The following is a 19,417-nucleotide window of genomic DNA, read 5'->3' as shown; positions in this document are numbered from 1 at the left end:
TGAACACTAAGTTTTTAGACTAACCCGCTTCCTACCGATGGTATCGAAGATGGCAGAACCATCCAGTCAGACAATGGGATCTAGAGAGAGATGCAGGGCATTCTTTTGAACAACATTTAGCATTATTATGACACAAAGGTTAAATTAGGTGTCCAAGCAATTTAAGTAATCCCAACATATCATGTATAGCAAATGTCGGGTCCCTGACTTTGATTTGGGCTCACACACCAAGCCTACATCTTTCCAAGCAGATGATGGCTGAATTATTCGGTCTTCAGTAAGGGATAGGGGCCTCAAACTGTCTCTGGAGCTGGGACCCTACCTATCCCTGTCCTGAAGGTGCTGCTAAAGGTAGAGAGGCCTGAGTCTCTGACCTTACTATGCTCCTGTAAAACCCTAATCTGTCCCCTCCCACAACCCATGAGGCCTGGGAAAGAAATTAAAGGTGAACCAGACACAAAGGCAAGACAGGAATAAAAGAAAATCTCTATTATAGAAAAGCGCTAACCAACAATAAGGACGAGGATAGAGGCAGGGAGGAATAGACTGAATAGGAAAAGGGAACAGGAAATAAACAAGCCCATACAACAGCCAAACTACAGAACACCACAACTCCAAACTTCAACTACTTAGCTTAGAGCACAGGAAGATGAATCTTTCACCAACAAAGACCTAACACCCAGAGACTGTATATATAGAGGGTGTAAAGGGTAAGCAGTTGCAGCTGAGAACAAACAGGCAATATGGTCTCAGCCAGCATGGAAAAGGTCCTTAACCCTCTCAGCACTGAAGGAAAGAAAATCTATTTAAGTTAAGATATGAATCACACCATGTCTAAAGAGAACTGTGATCTATTACCCGACGTGACCGTCTAGCTCAGTCTTCCAGGGGGACGTGACATCATCCGTCTCTAACAGCCGTGGGCAGAGCAAAGCACCACCCGAGGCTGTTGCCCTCTTGAATGTGATACATTACTACGTATAATACAAGCAATTACAAGAGCAGTAGGAAAAATCCAGGGATCCCAAAAGAAAAAATATTCTATTTAAAACTTCACATTTAATGAAACTCAATTAAAAGCACATTCAAGGAAAATAGGGACATGAAAAACTAGAGAAAGGAGAGCACATTTCAAACCAGCATGGTTCTTACACATTCCCTAACGGGGTCGGTGGGGGAGGGGGAGCGGCAGGAGTGGCAGCTGTCACATCATACTCACCCCCACCTGATGCGTCTCTGCACATCCCTGCTTCTCATATGGTCTCCTGTGTTCAGCGGTCACATGGTACTGCTCATTAAAGTAATGAATATGCACATGACTCCAATCCAATAGGCGTGGAGTGCATATTCATTACTTTAATGAGCTGTACCATGTGACCGCTCAACACAGGAACAAGCTGCTGGTGCACGCCAGAGTCCATCGGGGAAGTAGGGACTTGCAGAGAAACTGCACCAGTAGGGAGTGAGTATGACGGGAGAGGGTGAGCCATGCGATATTCACCTATCCCTATTCCACCACCGTGCTGTGTCTTCCGCATCCTCTGGCTGTGACTAGTGTTGAGCATTCCGATACCGCAAGTATCGGGTATCGGCCGATACTTGCGGTATCGGAATTCCGATACCGAGTTCCGATACTTTTGTGGTATTGGGAATCGGTATCGGAACCATATTCATGTGTAAAATAAAGAATTAAAATAAAAAATATGGATATACTCACCTCTCCGGCGGCCCCTGCACCTTACCGCTGTTAACCGGCAGCCTGCTTTGCTTAAAATTAGCGCGTTTAGGACCTTCCATGACGTCACGGCTTCTGATTGGCCGCGTGCCGCTCATGTGACCGCCACGCGACCAATCACAAGCTGCGACGTCATTCTCAGGCCCTAAACTCCTCATTCTAGGAATTTAGGACCTGAGAATGACGTCGCGGCTTGTGATTGGTCGCGTGGCGATCACATGAGCGGCACGCGACCAATCAGAAGCCGTGACGTCATGGAAGGTCTTGAACGCGCTCATTTTAAGCAAAGCAGGCTGCCGGTTAACAGCGGTAAGGTGCAGGGGCCTCCGGACAGGTGAGTATATCAATATTTTTTATTTTAATTCTTTATTTTACACATTAATATGGATCCCAGGGCCTGAAGGAGAGATTCCTCTCCTTCAGACCCTGGGAACCATCAGGATACCTTCCGATATTTGGTGTCCCATTGACTTGTATTGGTATCGGGTATCGGTATCGGCAATATCCGATACTTTTCGGGTATCAGCCGATACTATCCGATACCGATACTTTCAAGTATCGGACGGTATCGCTCAACACTAGCTGTGACGTTCAGGTCAGAGGGCACGATGACGTGGTTAGTGTGTGCCCTCTGCCTGAACAGTCACTGCAGAGACCCGGAAGACACAGCGGCGTGCCAGCGGCGACTTTGACACATGGCCCCTATAGTGCGCCGGTGTCTCCGCCTGCTCAGGACACTGGCACTCAGCACCCATCGACGAGAGGTGAGTATGTTGTTTTTTTAATGGCATCAGCAGCATATGGGGCATATTATTCTATGGAGCATCTTATGGGGCCATCAACCTTTATGGAGCAGCATATGGGGCATATTATGCTATGGAGCATCTTATGGGCCCATCAACCTTTATGGAGCATTATAAGGGGCATATTATTCTATGGAGCCTCTTATGGGGCCATCATTATCCTTTGTGCAGCATTATATGGGGCATATTTTAATATGGAGCATCTTATGGGGCCATTATTAACCTTTGTGCAGCATTATGTGGGGCATATTTTTGTATGGAGCATCTTATGGGGCCCATCATGAACTTTATCCACCATTATATGGGGTGTATTTTGTATAGAGCATCTTATGGGGCCCATCATGAACTGTATGGAGCATTATATGGGGCTCCTGATTCAATATGGATATTCAAAAATATTTAACCTACTGATGTCTCAATTAATTTTACTTTTATTGGTATCTATTTTTATTTTTGAAATTTACCAGTAGCTGCTGCATTTCCCAACCTAGGCTTATGCTCGAGTCAATAAGTTTTCCCAGTTTTTTGTGGCAAAATTAGGGGTCTCGGCTTATACTCGGGTCGGCTTATACTCGAGTATATACGGTACATATATTTTACACTGTTACAATGATATTTTTGCATAAATAGCATTTACAAGATAATAATGTAATAATATCAATGAGGAAGCACAGTATGGGGAATCCTGTAATATGTTCAACCTGTGTAGGTGATCGAAACTCTTCAGCAAAATAGATGACTACAATTCCTACTGTTTACTGCCTACAGGTTAATGAGACTTGGATTGACAACTGCTCCAACTGCACCTGTGATGGAATCTCATTAACTTCTTACTGCCTTCCGATAATTTGCTTACCACCTGTTTCTCCACCCTGTGAAAAGATAGGCTATATAATAGCTGAAGTCGATGATCCACAAAATCCTTGCTGTAAAAAAAAAGTGTGTGGTAAGCCAACTTTATGTTTCGTTCTTTCAAAGAAGACATATAAAAGGGAATCTGTCAGCAGGATTTCATACCCCAAACTATTTACAAGTAGCTCCCTCAAACACAAGTTCAGTAACACCTTTACATGTCAAATCCCTTCCTCCATTACTGAGAAATCAACATTTAAATTGATATGCAAATTAGGTTGTGGATCTGAAGCCTTTGTCACTCCAGCTCTATTCCACTCTCTCCACTTACTGGGTTTGAAACTTAAATGGAATCTGTCAGCAGGATTTCACACCCCAAACTGCAGTATTTATGTGTACATAACTCTTTCAAAGACAAGTCGACCAATACCTTTACATGTCCAGTCCATTCCTGAGAAATCAGTGGTTGAATTGAAATGTAAATAAGGCTGTAGATATGAAGTATCTGTCACTCCAGCTCTAAACTCCTGCCTGACAACATCTATGTTGTGTGATTTCAAGCAAAGGAGCTGTGCCAGTGCTATGCTATGCAAATAATAGCAGCAGAATCCACATTGAATACTTGTTAGTATGTGTTTGATGATGTCGCAAGTGGTGCCAGTGCAGGCAGCTTGATATACTGTGTACAAAGAGCTTTTTTAACAAAAAAACCCTTACTATCAGAATAGTAAGCTGCATGAATTGCAATATTTGTAGAGTAATGTGCTACTCTTTTGTGATGAAAAATACTACATATATAAAACTAAGCTATTTTTTTTCCTTTCCTAAGTTCCTGGAAACGTGTGTGTGGTAAACAATACTATTTATCAGGTGAGCAAGCCAAAAAAACGCTCGGCACGCTCATTGCTATCTAACGCTGCTGGTGATTAAACTAAAGTAAATAATGACAACATTCAATAGCGCTTACGCAGGTGGTAAATTAACTTAAAATGAAGTTAATAACAATAGTGTGGTGATGTGTTGGGGGAGGGATTTTGTGTGGTTATGTGGTGGGGGCTGGATTATGTGTGGTAATGTGGTGGGGGGCGGGATTATATGTGGTAATGTGGTGGGGGGCGGGATTATGTGTGGTAATGTGGTGGGGACAGGATTATATGTGGTAATTTGGTGGGGGGCGGTATTATGTGTAGTAATCTGGTGGGGGGCGGGATTATGTGTGGTTATGTGGTGGGGGGTGGGATTATGTGTGGTAATGTGGGGGGCGGGGTTATGTGTGGTAATGTGGTGGGGGGGCGGGATTATCTGTAGTAATGTGGGGGGCAAGATTATGTGTGGTAATGTGGTGGGGGGCGGGATTGTGTGGTAATGTGGTGAGGGCGGGATTATGTGTGGTAATGTGGTGGGGGGGCAGGATTATGTGTGGTAGTGTGGTGGGGGGCGGGATTATATGTGGTAATGTGGTGGGGGGCCTGGATAATGTGTAGTGATGTGGTGGGGGGCCGGATTATGTGTGGTCATGTGGTGGGGGGTGGGATTACATGTGGTAATGTGGTGTGGGGCGGATTATCTGTAGTAATGCGGTGGGGCGCGGGATTACGTGTAGTAATGTGGTGGGGGGCGGGATTATGTGTGGTAATGTGGAGGGGGGTGGGATTATATGTGGTAATGTGGTGGGGGGCGGGATTATGTGTGGTAATGTGGTGGGGGCAGGATTATATGTGGTAATTTGGTGGGGGGCGGTATTATGTGTAGTAATCTGGTGGGGGGCGGGATTATGTGTGGTTATGTGGTGGGGGGTGGGATTATGTGTGGTAATGTGGTGGGGGGTGGGGTTATGTGTGGTAATGTGGTGGGGGGGCAGGATTATCTGTAGTAATGTGGGGGGCAAGATTATGTGTGGTAATGTGGTGGTGGGTGGGATTATGTGTGGTAATGTGGTGGGGGGCGGGATTGTGTAGTAATGTGGTGGGGGGCGGTATTATGTGTGGTAATGTGGTGGGGGCAGGATTATGTGTGGTGATGGGGTGGGGGGGCGGTATTATGTGTGGTGATGGGGTGGGGGGTGGGATTATGTGTGGTGATGGGGTGGGGGGGCGGGATTATGTGTGGTGATGGGGTGGGGGGGCGGGATTATGTGTGGTGATGGGGTGGGGGGGCGGGATTATGTGTGGTGATGGGGTGGGGGGCGGGATTATGTGTGGTGACGGGGTGGGGGCGGGATTATGTGTGGTGACGGGGTGGGGGGAGAGATTATGTGTGGTGACGGGGTGGGGGGGCGGGATTATGTGTGGTGACGGGGTGGGAGGGCGGGATTATGTGTGGTGATGGGGTGGGGGGTGGGATTGTGTGGTGATGGGGTGGGGGGGCGGGATTATGTGTGATGATGGGGTGGGGGGGCAGGATTATGTGGTGATGGGGTGGGGGAGGGATTATGTGTGGTAACGGGGTTGGGGGCGGGATTATGTGTGGTAACAGGGTGGGGGGTGGGATTATGTGTGGTGATGTGTTGGGGGGCGGGATTTTGTGTGGTGATGTGTTGAGGCATGGGATTATGTGTGGTGATGTGATGGTGGGGTGGGATTATGTGTGGTGATGTGGTGGGCGAGTGGGATTATGTGTGGTGATGTGGTGGGGGGTGGGATTATGTGTGGTGATGTGGTGGGGGGGCAGGATTATGTGTGGTAATGTGGTGGGGGGCGGGATTATGTATGGTAATGTGGTGGGGGCGGGATTATCTGTAGTAATGTGGTGGGGGCGGGATTATGTGTGGTAATGTGGTGGGGGGTGGGATTATGTGTGGTGATGTGGTGAAGGGGCAGGATTATGTGTGATAATGGAGTGGGGGGGCGGGATTATGTGTGGTGATGTGTTGGGGCGGGATTGTGTGGTGATGTGTTGGGGCGGGATTATGTGTAGTGATGAGTTGAAGAGGCGGGATTATGTGTGGTGATGTGGTGGGGGGGCAGGATTTGTGGGGGTGGGATTTTGTGTGGTCATGTGGTGCGGATTGTGTGTGGTAATGTGTTGGGGAGGGATTGTGTGTGGCAATGGGGTGGGGGCAGGATTATGTGTGGTGATGTGGTGGGGGCGGAGCTACTGTGCAGGGGGCGGGATTAGTGAGTAATAACGATGCCTCTTATATATATACACAGTTATATGAAAAAGTTTGGGCATTCCTATTAATCTTAAACTTAATGTTTTATGAAAAGTTTTTTTTGCAACAGCTATTTCACTTTCATATATCTAATAACTGTTGGACACAGTAATGTTTCTGCCTTGAAATGAGGTTTATTGTACTAACAGAAAATGTGCAATCTGGATTCAAACAAAATTTGACAGGTGCATAAGTATGGGCACCCCACCAAAAAAGTGACATTAATATTTAGTAGATCCTCCTTTTGCAAAAATAACAGCCTCTAGTCGCTTCCTGTAGCTTTAAATGAGTTCCTGGATCCTGGATGAAGGTATTTTTGACCATTCCTCTTTACAAAATAATTCCAGTTCAGTTAAGTTTGATGGTCGCCGAGCATGGACAGCCCTCTTCAAATGATCCCACAGATGTTCAATGATATTCAGGTCCGGGGACTGGGATGGCCATTCCAGAACAGTGTAATTGTTCCTCTGCATGAATGCCTGAGTAGATTTGGAGCAGTGTTTTGGATCATTGTCTTGCTGAAAGATCCATCCCCTGCGTAACTTCAACTTTGTCACTGATTCATGAACATTATTGTCAAGAATCTGCTGATACTGAGAGGAATCCATGCGTCCCTCAACTTTAACAAGATTCCCGGTGCCAGCATTGGCCACACAGCCCCAAAGCATGATGGAACCTCCACCAAATTTTACAGTGGGTAGCAAGTGTTTTTCTTGGAATGCTGTGTTTTTTTGCCACCATGCATAACGCCTTTTTGTATGACCAAACAACTCAATCTTGGTTTAATCAGTCCACAGGACCTTCTTCCAAAAAGAAATTGGCTTCTCCAAATGTGCTTTTGCATACCTCAGCCAACTCTGTTTGTGGCGTGCTTGCAGAAATGGCTTCTTTCGCATCACTCTCCCATACAGCTTCTCCTTGTGCAAAGTGCGTTGTATAGTTGACCAATGCACAGTGACACCAGTGACACAGTTGATGCTGCAGCTCTCTGGAGGTGGTCTGAGGATTGTCCTTGACTGATCTCACCATTCTTCTTCTCTGCCTTTCTGATGTTTTTCTTGGCCTGCCACTTCTGGCCTTAACAAGAACTGTACCTGTGTTCTTCCATTTCCTTACTATGTTCCTCACAGTGGAAATTGACAGGTTAAATCTCTGAGACAGCTTTTTGCATCCTTCCCCTGAACAACTATGTTGAATAATCTTTGTTTTTAGATCATTTGACAGTTGTTTTGAGGAGCTCATGATGCCACTCTTCAGAGGAGATTCAAACAGGAGAACAACTTGCAAGTGGCCACTTTAAGTAGCTTTTCTCATGATTGCATACACCTGGCTATGAAGTTCAAAGCTCAATGAGGTTACAAAACCAAAAAAAGTTGCTTTAGTAAGTCAGTAAAAAGTAGGTAGGAGTATTTAAAACAAGAAATCGATAAGGGTGCCCATACTTATGCACCTGTCAAATTTTGTTTGAATGCAGATTGCACATTTTCTGTTAGAACAATAAACCTCATTTCAAGGCAGAAACATTACTGTGTCCAACAGTTATTAGATATATGAAACTGAAATAGCTGTTGCAAAAAAAACAATTTTATAAAACATTAAGCTTAAGATTAATAAGGGTGCCCAAACTTTTCATATAACTGTGTATATATATATATATATATATATATATATATATATATATATATATATATACATATATATATATATATATATATATATATATATATATATATATATATATATATAACTTGGGCAACTTTTTTACGATATTACCTATTTAGTCTTTTTACTTTAGTTTCAATTTTATTTCATTTTAACATTTTCATTGTTAAATTGTCTTTTGATTTTTTTTCCTTTTTACTTCTTTTACAGCCAAATACTGCAATTCCACCTCCTTATGATAACCCTTGCTATGAATGTAATTGCACTAGTATAAAGGATCCGTTCACTCAGGAAAATGAGGTGGCGTGTAAGACTAAAATTTGTCACGGAAAATGTCGACTGGTAAGTAAGATACTGGTTATACAGGTATAATTTTCAAAACTCTTATACACAGTTGAGACATAATGTTGGATTCTGCTTAACTAATAAATGCACAATGCCATACTTGGAAAAGTGGATACTATGAAGGATGATGAGCCACATGATGGGGGACCGCATTAAACTATTGAGTTGGAATGTAAGAGGGCTAGCGGATAAAACCCGGCAGGCGGCAAGTCTGCAGTATGTTCGAGAACAGAGAGTCTCAATGATATGCCTGCTGGAGACACATTTGGTGCGGGAAAAGGTGGATGTATTGAATAGTCGCTGGATACAGAGGGTATACCATTCTACCTTCTCTATGTACTCTAGGGGTGTGTTGGTGTTGGTACCTGTGGGAGTGTAGTATGAAGAGGTGATGGTACAGGAGGATGTGGATGGTCAGTATGTGGTGGTGCAATGTAAAATAAATGGAGTGTTGATGTGTATAGCGGCAATGTATATTCTGCCCCCATACTCAAGTAAGAAAATTAGAGAGGTGCTGGAGAGGGTGGAACGCTGGGGCCCGATACCATTTCTAATTATTGGTTATCTTAATAATATATGTGATGACTTTTGGGATAAAAATAAAAATTCCCAGAATAGGACAGTGGGAAACATTACTACGTTTGGGACTTATATTCGTGAAGTAGGTATGACTGATCTATGGAGAGTTAGGCATGTTGGGGAAAGGGGGTACTCATGTTATTCATAGGCTCATAATACTCTATCCAGAATTGATTTGGCACTGGGCAACTGTCTGTTGGGCACGATGGTAGGGGATGTGAGATATTTGCCTAGGGACCTCTTGGACCATAGTCCAATTGAGGTGGAGTTTCGACCGATGGGGACACGGGCCGGGAACAGGAGAGAGTGGAAGATTCACCCTAACTGGCTGCACAGTATAGATTTAGATAAGATAAAACAGGAGTTGGCGGAATTTTTTGAGCTGAATGATGGGAGTGTAGATGCTCTTACTGTATGGGAAGCCATGAAGGCGTACTTAAAGGGCCACTGTCACCCCCCTCCAGCTGTTATAAACTAAAAGAGCCACCTTGTGCAGCAGTAATACTGCATTCTAACAAGGTGGCTCTTTTAGTTTTAGGTTCAAGTATACCCCAAATAAAGAGTTTTTATACTTAGCCACAATTCCTGTCTCTAGCCAGGGAGGCGGGTCCTCACTCCCCAGCTTGACCAGCTCCTCTGCCGTCACTCCAATCTTCCTGCGCTTTCGGCGCCGCCCCCTCAGCGCTGTCATCATTTCAAAACCGGCGCCTGTGCTGTGTACTGGTGTCCTGTGCAGACGCAGTAAGCTCTGACCTTCTGACGTCCCAGCCAGGCTTGCACACTGCACCTGCGCGGGCATTGCGGCCAGCCACCTTTGGAATCCCCGCCCCGCACTGTGTTATGCATTATGCACAGTGCGGGGCGGGGATTCCAAAGGTGGCTGGCCGCAATGCCCGCGCAGGCGCAGTGTGCAAGCCTGGCTGGGATGTCAGACTGCCAGAGCTTACTGCGTCTGCGCAGGACACCAGTGTTGTCGCAGGTCTCGACCTACTCTCTGATGAGTCCACTGTAGAGATGAAGTCACGGCACCGGAGAGATAAGACACAGTACGCCAGGGCTGTATTTGAAATATCTCTAGTCTTTAATGAGCTTTTTGCATTCTTGTGTTGGAGGTGGATTCCCCATGTATTGGCTAAGCGTCGGAGTGTTTTACTCCCTTATCTCCCTACACTTTTGCAGACATATCTTACACAGTACATCATTCTTTATCTTTCCAAGGACATTCACTCCTTCAGCTACATTTGTAGGGGGGTAGCCCAGCGCCAGTGTGTCTGTCTGTATTTTGCACTCCTTCCATTAGTTCTTAGGATTTCACGATAACAGCACAATGAAGAATAGTGAATTGTATCTTACTTTTCTGACCTCTAATAACACTTATACAAAATGGAGGCAAGCAAAATAAAATGGATTCTGCTCTAACATTCCCCCATTTTATTCACTATTCTGAATAAGCTGTACCCCTTTTTTTTTTTTTTTTTTTTTTTTATATATATCATCATCATCTATGTGAGTGCAGAATTTCCCAGTACATACAGAGATACACTTAAAAACTATTTTAAACACTATATATGCAATAAGGACAATCGCTACCATATGCAACAGGCTTTGCAAAACCCCAGCTACCCAGCCCCCGATCCCCTTAAACCAATTTATCCCACATTTGTGTAATCATAGGGTAAATAAAAATAGAACTGACAATTTTATTGGCTATACCCATCTGCACTATATGTGGTCTCCCTGAAGAGCGGGGTGAGTTATCCGCAGCTCTTTTATATAACGTATGTTTAGGTATTGCCTGTGTATCTAATTGCTTGTTTGGAATTACAAAGGTGGCGGGAGTCAAACGACACAGAGTGCAGGTGCCCGTTACCCCTACTGGTAGCCATTTATATGCACTGTTTCCACACACCCAGAACATATCAACAGGTAAATCCCATAAGGCTGAATGTTGCAGTACTAATCTATGTGCTAAGTCTATGAAGGCTGAGACACTCTGGAGCATGCACCAAGGTGGAGACTGTCCTAGAGGACTACAATAACCCACATCAGGATTCCCACAAGTGGGGGTTCCTGGAACATATTCAGAGGACTCATTACAAGGTATATTACCTGAAACACTAGCGCAAATATCTTTAGAACCTTGTAAAAACAGACTAGAAAATTTCCATGATGTGTTATGTATCATTCTTTCTAATAGTATTGGTTTGAAAGCATCAGTAGAGTATGAAGTCACATCAAAACTAATTTGCAAATCATAAGTTGGAACTCGCCCTAAATCTGTTAGTCCAGTCTTATTCCTAGGTACCCAGGCCCCACCCTCATAGGCCAAATATTGTAGATGTGTACTACTTCCTGAGAGATTACCTTGCCACCACGGGTATCCCACCCATCCTACAATCGGTATACCCACTGTAGTGTTCCATAACTTAACATTATTTGTGGCATTGTTGGCGAGTGTGTCAGAACAATCAGTCAAGGCAAACAGTTCCTCAGGTGACACAGGGATAGCTAGGAAGGGGATACTTGTGGCTGACGTGGGTGAGTGCGTACAGATCCAACAGTCTGATAAGGGCTGGGAATTTTCCAACAAGTCATCTATCAATTTTCGGTGATGTTGCACAAACTTATTATTCAAGGATGTTGGAGAATTCAGGCTGTCCCATGCGATTACGCATAATATCATGGAAATCGAAACCAGCCAAAACATTGTTTCCTTTATCGGCTGTCCAGTTCTTTAACTCGCTTGCAGTGTGATGCGTGGATCCAACTAGGTTTTCCTTCGAGCTTGACAGCTGTGGCTGTGGTCAGGAGCACTTGGTATGGTCCGTCAAATCTTGGATCCAGGCTCTTCCGGACGTGCCGCTTTATCACTACCCAGTCTCCTGGCTCTAAGGGATGGTGTCCAGGAACCTTGTCTGGGTCTGGAAGAGAACTGAAGACAGTTAAATGCACTTTAGCAAGGTGTCCATGTAAGGCCTGACATAGCTAGTCAAGTCCTGGTACTTGAGCTGCAACTGTTGTGGAAAGAAACATCCAAGATTGGGGCCCCTGCCAAACAGAATCTCATACGGTGACAGTCCTGTCTTCCTGTTTGGGGTATATCTTACTGAAAACAAAGCTAGAGGAAGGCATTCTGTCCATGGTTTACCAGTCTCTGCCATTGCCTTCTGGATTTTAAGCTTAAGAGTTCCATTTAGTCTCTCCACTTTTCCACTGCTCTGCGGATGGTATGGAGTATGCAATGCTTGACTTACCCCCAGTGCTGCCATTACCTCTGACATGATCTCTCCAGTAAAATGGGAACCCCGATCGCTTTCAATGACTTCAGGAACTCCATACCTGCATATGATCTCAGCCATCAGTTTCTTCGCAGTTGTCTTAGCCGTAGCTTTGGCAACTGGGTAGGCTTCTGGCCAACCTGAAAATAAATCAATGCAGACCAACACATACTCATACGTCCCTACCCTAGGCAACTGAATATAATCAATCTGCAGTCTCTGGAATGGGTAAAGGGGCCGGGGAGTGTGTTTGGATGGGGTTTTCACTGTCCTACCCTGATTATGTGTGGCACATATCATGCAGCTCTGTACCTGCCTTTCTGCGCAGGTGGAAAACCCGGGGGCAATCCATTGTTTCTGTAGGGTGTCACACATGGCCGTCTTCGAGTGGTGCACATTCCCGTGCAGAACCTGTGCCATCATTGGGTACAGTACCTGTGGTAGGCAGACCTTTTCACCCCTCCCCCATAGTCCAGTGACGGTATCAGAGCAAGCCCCTATCTTTTGCCACCTATCTTTCTCCTCCTTACTTGCCTGTTCTTGTAACCGGGCTAAGATGTCTTTCGACACAAATGGAGATGGTGGGGTGTCTAGGTGATGTACTTGAGAGGCTACAGGAGTGCTTGCTGCTTCCTTAGCAGCCTGGTCTGCCAGTGCGTTACCCTTTGTCCGTCCATCAGTGCCTTTGGTATGTGCCTTTACCTTTATGATGCCTGCTTGGGTGGGAAGCTGTAGTGCATTCATAAGTTGCTGGACTGCCTCAGCATGTTTAATGGGGTGGCCATTTGCTGTCAGGAAAGCCCTGGCTCTCCAGATAGGCCCATAATCGTGTGCAATGCCAAAGGCATACCTGGAATCAGTGTAGATATTTACAGTCTTACCTTCTGCTAGTTTGCACGCTTCTGTAAGCGCCTTGAGTTCTGCTTCTTGTGCAGACATATGAGCTGGCATTGACTCTGCTTTGATTACCTCATGTTCTGAGACCACAGCATATGCGGTACGGAAGCGTCCTTGGTCATCTTGGTGACGGGATCCATCTACAAAAAGCTCAAAATCAGCATTAGGCACTGGCACACTAGAGACAGTAGGGAGACCAGCCGTCTCCTGAGACATCAATTCCAGACAATCATGTGGTTTAGATATCTGATCTTTTTCCTCTGGATCCATTCTGGAAAGAAAAAAGAGTGTCCTTTTCCATGTCACCTACCCCTCCCCCATTTGGATCCATAGGAACTGGAAGAAGAGTAGCGGGGTTTAGGACAGTGCACCTTTTCAAAGTCACATTAGTAGGCATGAGAATAGCACACTGAAGTCGCAGCTGTCTGGCCATAGACAGGTGGCCAGGTTGTACTTGGTTAAGGATACTATGTACATCATGCGGGGTATGGACCGTCAGTGGGTAATCCAAAACAATCTCTGAAGACTTGTGTAGCAACAGCTGGACAGACAACACGGCTCAAACACAGGAAGGACTTCCTCTTGCCACCGTATCCAAGCGGCCACTGTAATAAGCAACAGGTCTCTGTTTGTCTCCATGAAGCTGAGTCAGCACACCCGTAGCATGTCCTGCATTCTCATGAAGAAAAAGGTTAAAAGGAAGGGCATAATTGGGGATGCCCAAAGTTGGAGAAGAAACAATGCACAATTTCAGAGAGTAAAAACAGTCAAGTGCCTCTGGTGTAAGACAGAAGGGGACAGGTTGCATACGGTCATATAGAGGTTGAATTAAGATGGAGGCAGACCGAATACATGGACGACAGTAGGAAGTTAGTCCTAGAAACACACGGAGGCCCTGCACATTCCGTGGGGGCTGCATGTCCATGATAGCCTGTTTTCGCTCAGGGTTGAGATGCTTTTTCCCTGGAGAGAGACAATGTCCTAGAAACACAACAGTACTTAAGCAAAACTGTAATTTTTGTTTGGATACCTTGCACCCCTGTTCATGGAGGAAAAAGAGTAAAGAGATCGTGGCCATTTTACACAGAGAATGAGAAGGAGCACACAGCAATAGGTCATCAACATACTGAATGAGAACTGCTCCTTTAACATGCCAGCCTTGTGATACTGACAAACTAGGTGCAATGGAACACTGAAAAAGGCATATGCTAAGTCAATCACTGAAAAACAAATACTGTTAACCGGTATGTGTGCCAACAAGGTGTGAGGGTTAGGAACCAAGGGAGCAAGCAGTTCTATGCGGCACTGACTGCTCTGAGGTCATGGACCATTCTATAATTCACCGGCTCCCCAGGCCTAACCTTCTTCTTTACTGGATATAGGGGAGTGTTGCAAGTGGACTGTGTAGGCACAACAACCCCTGATTCCAGCAATTTTTTGTAACTGTGCGTCTATTGCAGCCTCCTGAGCAGCACTCAAGGGGTACTGACGCAATAGGGGTGGTTCTACCCCAGTTTCAATTTGACTATTATGGGAGGAACTTTTAGTTTTCCCACATCAGTTTTGCCTTTGGCCCACAGATCAGTGGGGAGTTGATCCAAGGCAGGTGCAGTGAATGGATCACTTTCTGCAGTACTTGCAGCTGCATCCAGGGCCATAATCTTGCAGAGGGTACTGGGTTTAAGTTGAGGGGTCATAGTCACTGTTCCGTCATCATGGTAAGTAATAACCGCCTGTAGTTTCCGTAAAACATCAGCACCTAGCAGATTGCATCGTCCCCTAGGGGCTACCATTAACTGTGTCAGAATGGTCTTCCCACAAATGGAGAGGGGAATGGTTTCTGTCAGTCCCAAGGTTTGGGTCGGCGCATTGAAAGGTGTGGCCATGACAAAGTCGGTGGTGTCACGGAAGGGTAACGGACAGTCTGAAAGCGTGATATGTTATGGTTCTCAATGGCAAGAGAACATAGCCCAGCAAACATAAGAACTAGCTCTTGGAAGGATGGAAACTAAACTGACCATGAACTAAACCTGCCGCACAACTAACAGTAGCCGGGTAGCGTTGCCTACGTTTTATCCCTAGACGCCCAGCGCCAGCCGGAGGACTACCTAATCCTGGCAGAGGAAAATATAGTCCTGGCTCACCTCTAGAGAAATTTCCCCGAAAGGCAGACAGAGGCCCCCACATATATTGGCGGTGATTTTAGATGAAAATGACAAACGTAGTATGAAAATAGGTTTAGCAAAATTGAGGTCCGCTTACTAGATAGCAGGAAGACAGAAAGGGCACTTTCATGGTCAGCTGAAAACCCTATCAAAACACCATCCTGAAATTACTTTAAGACTCTAGTATTAACTCATAACATCAGAGTGGCAATTTCAGATCACAAGAGCTTTCCAGACACAGAAACGAAACAACAGCTGTGAACTGGAACAAAATGCAAAAACAAACGAGGACAAAAGTCCAACTTAGCTGGGAGTTGTCTAGCAGCAGGAACATGCACAGAAAGGCTTCTGATTACAATGTTGACCGGCATGGAAGTGACAGAGGAGCAAGGCTAAATAGCGACTCCCACATCCTGATGGAAACAGGTGAACAGAGGGGATGATGCACACCAGTTCAATTCCACCAGTGGCCACCGGGGGAGCCCAAAATCCAATTTCACAACAGTACCCCCCCCTCAAGGAGGGGGCACCGAACCCTCACCAGAACCACCAGGGCGATCAGGATGAGCCCTATGAAAGGCACGGACCAGATCGGAGGCATGAACATCAGAGGCAGTCACCCAAGAATTATCCTCCTGACCGTATCCCTTCCATTTGACCAGATACTGGAGTTTCCGTCTGGAAACACGGGAGTCCAAGATTTTTTCCACAACGTACTCCAACTCGCCCTCAACCAACACCGGAGCAGGAGGCTCAACGGACGGCACAACCGGTACCTCATACCTGCGCAATAATGAGCGATGAAAAACATTATGAATAGAAAAAGATGCAGGGAGGTCCAAACGGAAGGACACAGGGTTAAGAATCTCCAATATCTTGTACGGGCCGATGAACCGAGGCTTAAACTTAGGAGAAGAAACCCTCATAGGGACAAAACGAGAAGACAACCACACCAAGTCCCCAACACAAAGCCGAGGACCAACCCGACGCCGGCGGTTGGCAAAAAGCTGAGTCTTCTCCTGGGACAACTTCAAATTGTCCACTACCTGCCCCCAAATCTGATGCAACCTCTCCACCACAGCATCCACTCCAGGACAATCCGAAGATTCCACCTGACCAGAAGAAAATCGAGGATGAAACCCCGAATTACAGAAAAAAGGAGACACCAAGGTGGCAGAGCTGGCCCGATTATTGAGGGCAAACTCCGCCAAAGGCAAAAAAGCAACCCAATCATCCTGATCTGCAGACACAAAACACCTCAAATATGTCTCCAAGGTCTGATTCGTCCGCTCGGTCTGGCCATTAGTCTGAGGATGGAAAGCAGACGAAAAAGACAAATCTATGCCCATCCTAGCACAGAATGCTCGCCAAAATCTAGACACGAATTGGGTTCCTCTGTCAGAAATGATATTCTCCGGAATACCATGCAAACGGACCACATTTTGAAAAAACAGAGGAACCAACTCGGAAGAAGAAGGCAACTTAGGCAGGGGAACCAAATGGACCATCTTAGAGAAACGGTCACACACCACCCAGATGACAGACATCTTCTGAGAAACAGGAAGATCCGAAATAAAATCCATCGAGATGTGCGTCCAAGGCCTCTTCGGGATAGGCAAGGGCAACAACAATCCACTAGCCCGAGAACAACAAGGCTTGGCCCGAGCACAAACGTCACAAGACTGCACAAAGCCTCGCACATCTCGTGACAGGGAAGGCCACCAGAAGGACCTTGCCACCAAATCCCTGGTACCAAAGATTCCAGGATGACCTGCCAACGCAGAAGAATGAACCTCAGAAATGACTTTACTGGTCCAATCATCAGGAACAAACAGTCTACCAGGTGGGCAACGATCAGGTCTATCCGCCTGAAACTCCTGCAAGGCCCGCCGCAGGTCTGGAGAAACGGCAGACAATATCACTCCATCCTTAAGGATACCTGTAGGTTCAGAATTACCAGGGGAGTCAGGCTCAAAACTCCTAGAAAGGGCATCCGCCTTAACATTCTTAGAACCCGGCAGGTAGGACACCACAAAATTAAACCGAGAGAAAAACAACGACCAGCGCGCCTGTCTAGGATTCAGGCGTCTGGCGGACTCAAGATAAATTAGATTTTTGTGGTCAGTCAATACCACCACCTGATGTCTAGCCCCCTCAAGCCAATGACGCCACTCCTCAAAAGCCCACTTCATGGCCAAAAGCTCCCGATTCCCAACATCATAATTCCGCTCGGCGGGCGAAAATTTACGCGAAAAAAAAGCACAAGGTCTCATCACGGAGCAATCGGAACTTCTCTGCGACAAAACCGCTTCAGCTCCGATTTCAGAAGCGTCGACCTCAACCTGAAAAGGAAGAGCAACATCAGGCTGACGCAACACAGGGGCGGAAGAAAAGCGGCGCTTAAGCTCCCGAAAGGCCTCCACAGCAGCAGGGGACCAATCAGCAACATCAGCACCCTTCTTAGTCAAATCAGTCAATGGTCTAACAACATCAGAAAAACCAGCAATAAATCGACGATAAAAGTTAGCAAAGCCCAAAAATTTCTGAAGACTCTTAAGAGAAGAGGGTTGCGTCCAATCACAAATAGCCTGAACCTTGACAGGATCCATCTCGATGGAAGAGGGGGAAAAAAATATATCCCAAGAAGGAAATCTTTTGAACCCCAAAAACGCACTTAGAACCCTTCACACACAAGGAATTAGACCGCAAAACCTGAAAAACCCTCCTGACCTGCTGGACATGAGAGTCCCAGTCATCCGAAAAAATCTAAATATCATCCAGATACACAATCATAAATTTATCCAAATAATCACGGAAAATGTCATGCATAAAGGACTGAAAGACTGAAGGGGCATTTGAAAGACCAAAAGGCATCACCAAATACTCAAAGTGGCCCTCGGGCGTATTAAATGCGGTTTTCCACTCATCCCCCTGCTTAATTCGCACCAAATTATACGCCCCACGGAGATCTATCTTAGAGAACCACTTGGCCCCCTTTATGCGAGCAAACAAATCAGTCAGCAGTGGTAACGGATATTGATATTTTACCGTGATTTTATTCAAAAGCCGATAATCAATACACGGCCTCAAAGAGCCATCTTTCTTAGCCACAAAGAAAAAACCGGCTCCTATGGGAGATGACGAAGGATGAATATGTCCCTTTTCCAAGGACTCCTTTATATATTCTCACATAGCAGCATGTTCAGGCACAGACAGATTAAATAAACGACCCTTAGGGTATTTACTACCCGGAATCAAATCTATGGCACAATCGCACTCCCGGTGCGGAGGTAATGAACCAAGCTTAGGTTCTTCAAAAACGTCACGATAGTCAGACAAGAATTCAGGAATCTCAGAGGGAATAGATGATGAAATGGAAACCAAAGGTACGTCCCCATGCGTCCCCTTACATCCCCAGCTTAACACAGACATAGCTTTCCAGTCGAGGACTGGGTTATGAGATTGCAGCCATGGCAATCCAAGCACCAACACATCATGTAGGTTATACAGCACAAGAAAGCGAATAATCTCCTGGTGATCCGGATTAATCCGCATAGTTACTTGTGTCCAGTATTGTGGTTTATTACTAGCCAATGGGGTGGAGTCAATCCCCTTCAGGGGTATAGGAGTTTCAAGAGGCTCTAAATCATACCCACAGCGTTTGGCAAAGGACCAATCCATAAGACTCAAAGCGGCGCCAGAGTCGACATAGGCGTCCGCGGTAATAGATGATAAAGAACAAATCAGGGTCACAGATAGAATAAACTTAGACTGTAAAGTGCCAATAGAAACAGACTTATCAAGCTTCTTAGTACGCTTAGAGCATGCTGATATAACATGAGTTGAATCACCGCAATAGAAGCACAACCCATTTTTTCGTCTAAAATTCTGCCGTTCGTTTCTGGACAGAATTCTATCACATTGCATATTCTCTGGCGTCTTCTCAG

The 19,417-nt window shown here is 45.7% G+C and overlaps 2 protein-coding genes across 2 annotated transcripts in view; one reads left to right on the top strand and one right to left on the bottom strand.

The window, feature by feature from the left end:
• LOC143809634 (intestinal mucin-like protein) overlaps window positions 1-19,417 on the top strand; it is a 146,514-nt gene that overhangs the window by 66,148 nt on the left and 60,949 nt on the right. Inside the window, exons 8-10 of the mRNA XM_077292685.1 lie at window positions 3,307-3,484; window positions 4,220-4,260; window positions 8,417-8,548. Coding sequence (XP_077148800.1) covers window positions 3,307-3,484; window positions 4,220-4,260; window positions 8,417-8,548 — 351 coding nt within the window. The remainder of the gene's footprint in view (window positions 1-3,306; window positions 3,485-4,219; window positions 4,261-8,416; window positions 8,549-19,417) is intronic.
• On the bottom strand, window positions 11,856-14,873 carry LOC143806867 (uncharacterized). The gene is made up of 2 exons (XM_077287847.1): window positions 12,470-14,873; window positions 11,856-12,051 (listed from the first exon to the last, which is right to left on the bottom strand). The coding sequence occupies exons 1-2, from the start codon at window positions 13,573-13,575 to the stop codon at window positions 11,958-11,960; spliced, it is 1,200 nt and encodes a 399-aa protein (XP_077143962.1). The 5' UTR covers window positions 13,576-14,873; the 3' UTR covers window positions 11,856-11,957.

This window comes from Ranitomeya variabilis, chromosome 2 (assembly GCF_051348905.1).
Source record: "Ranitomeya variabilis isolate aRanVar5 chromosome 2, aRanVar5.hap1, whole genome shotgun sequence".
Taxonomy (NCBI): Eukaryota; Metazoa; Chordata; class Amphibia; order Anura; family Dendrobatidae; genus Ranitomeya; species Ranitomeya variabilis.
The sequence above is the reverse complement of the archived record's forward strand: the minus strand, read 5'-3'. Positions and strand labels throughout refer to the sequence as shown.

Coding starts and splice junctions, on each gene's coding strand:
- LOC143806867 (XM_077287847.1), bottom strand. CDS start 13,575: ATGGATCCAGAGGAAAAAGATCAGATATCTAAACCACATGATTGTCTG. Junction 12,052..12,469: donor ATGGCTGAGATCATATGCAG/GTATGGAGTTCC, acceptor GTTCTCTTCCAG/ACCCAGACAAGGTTCCTGGA.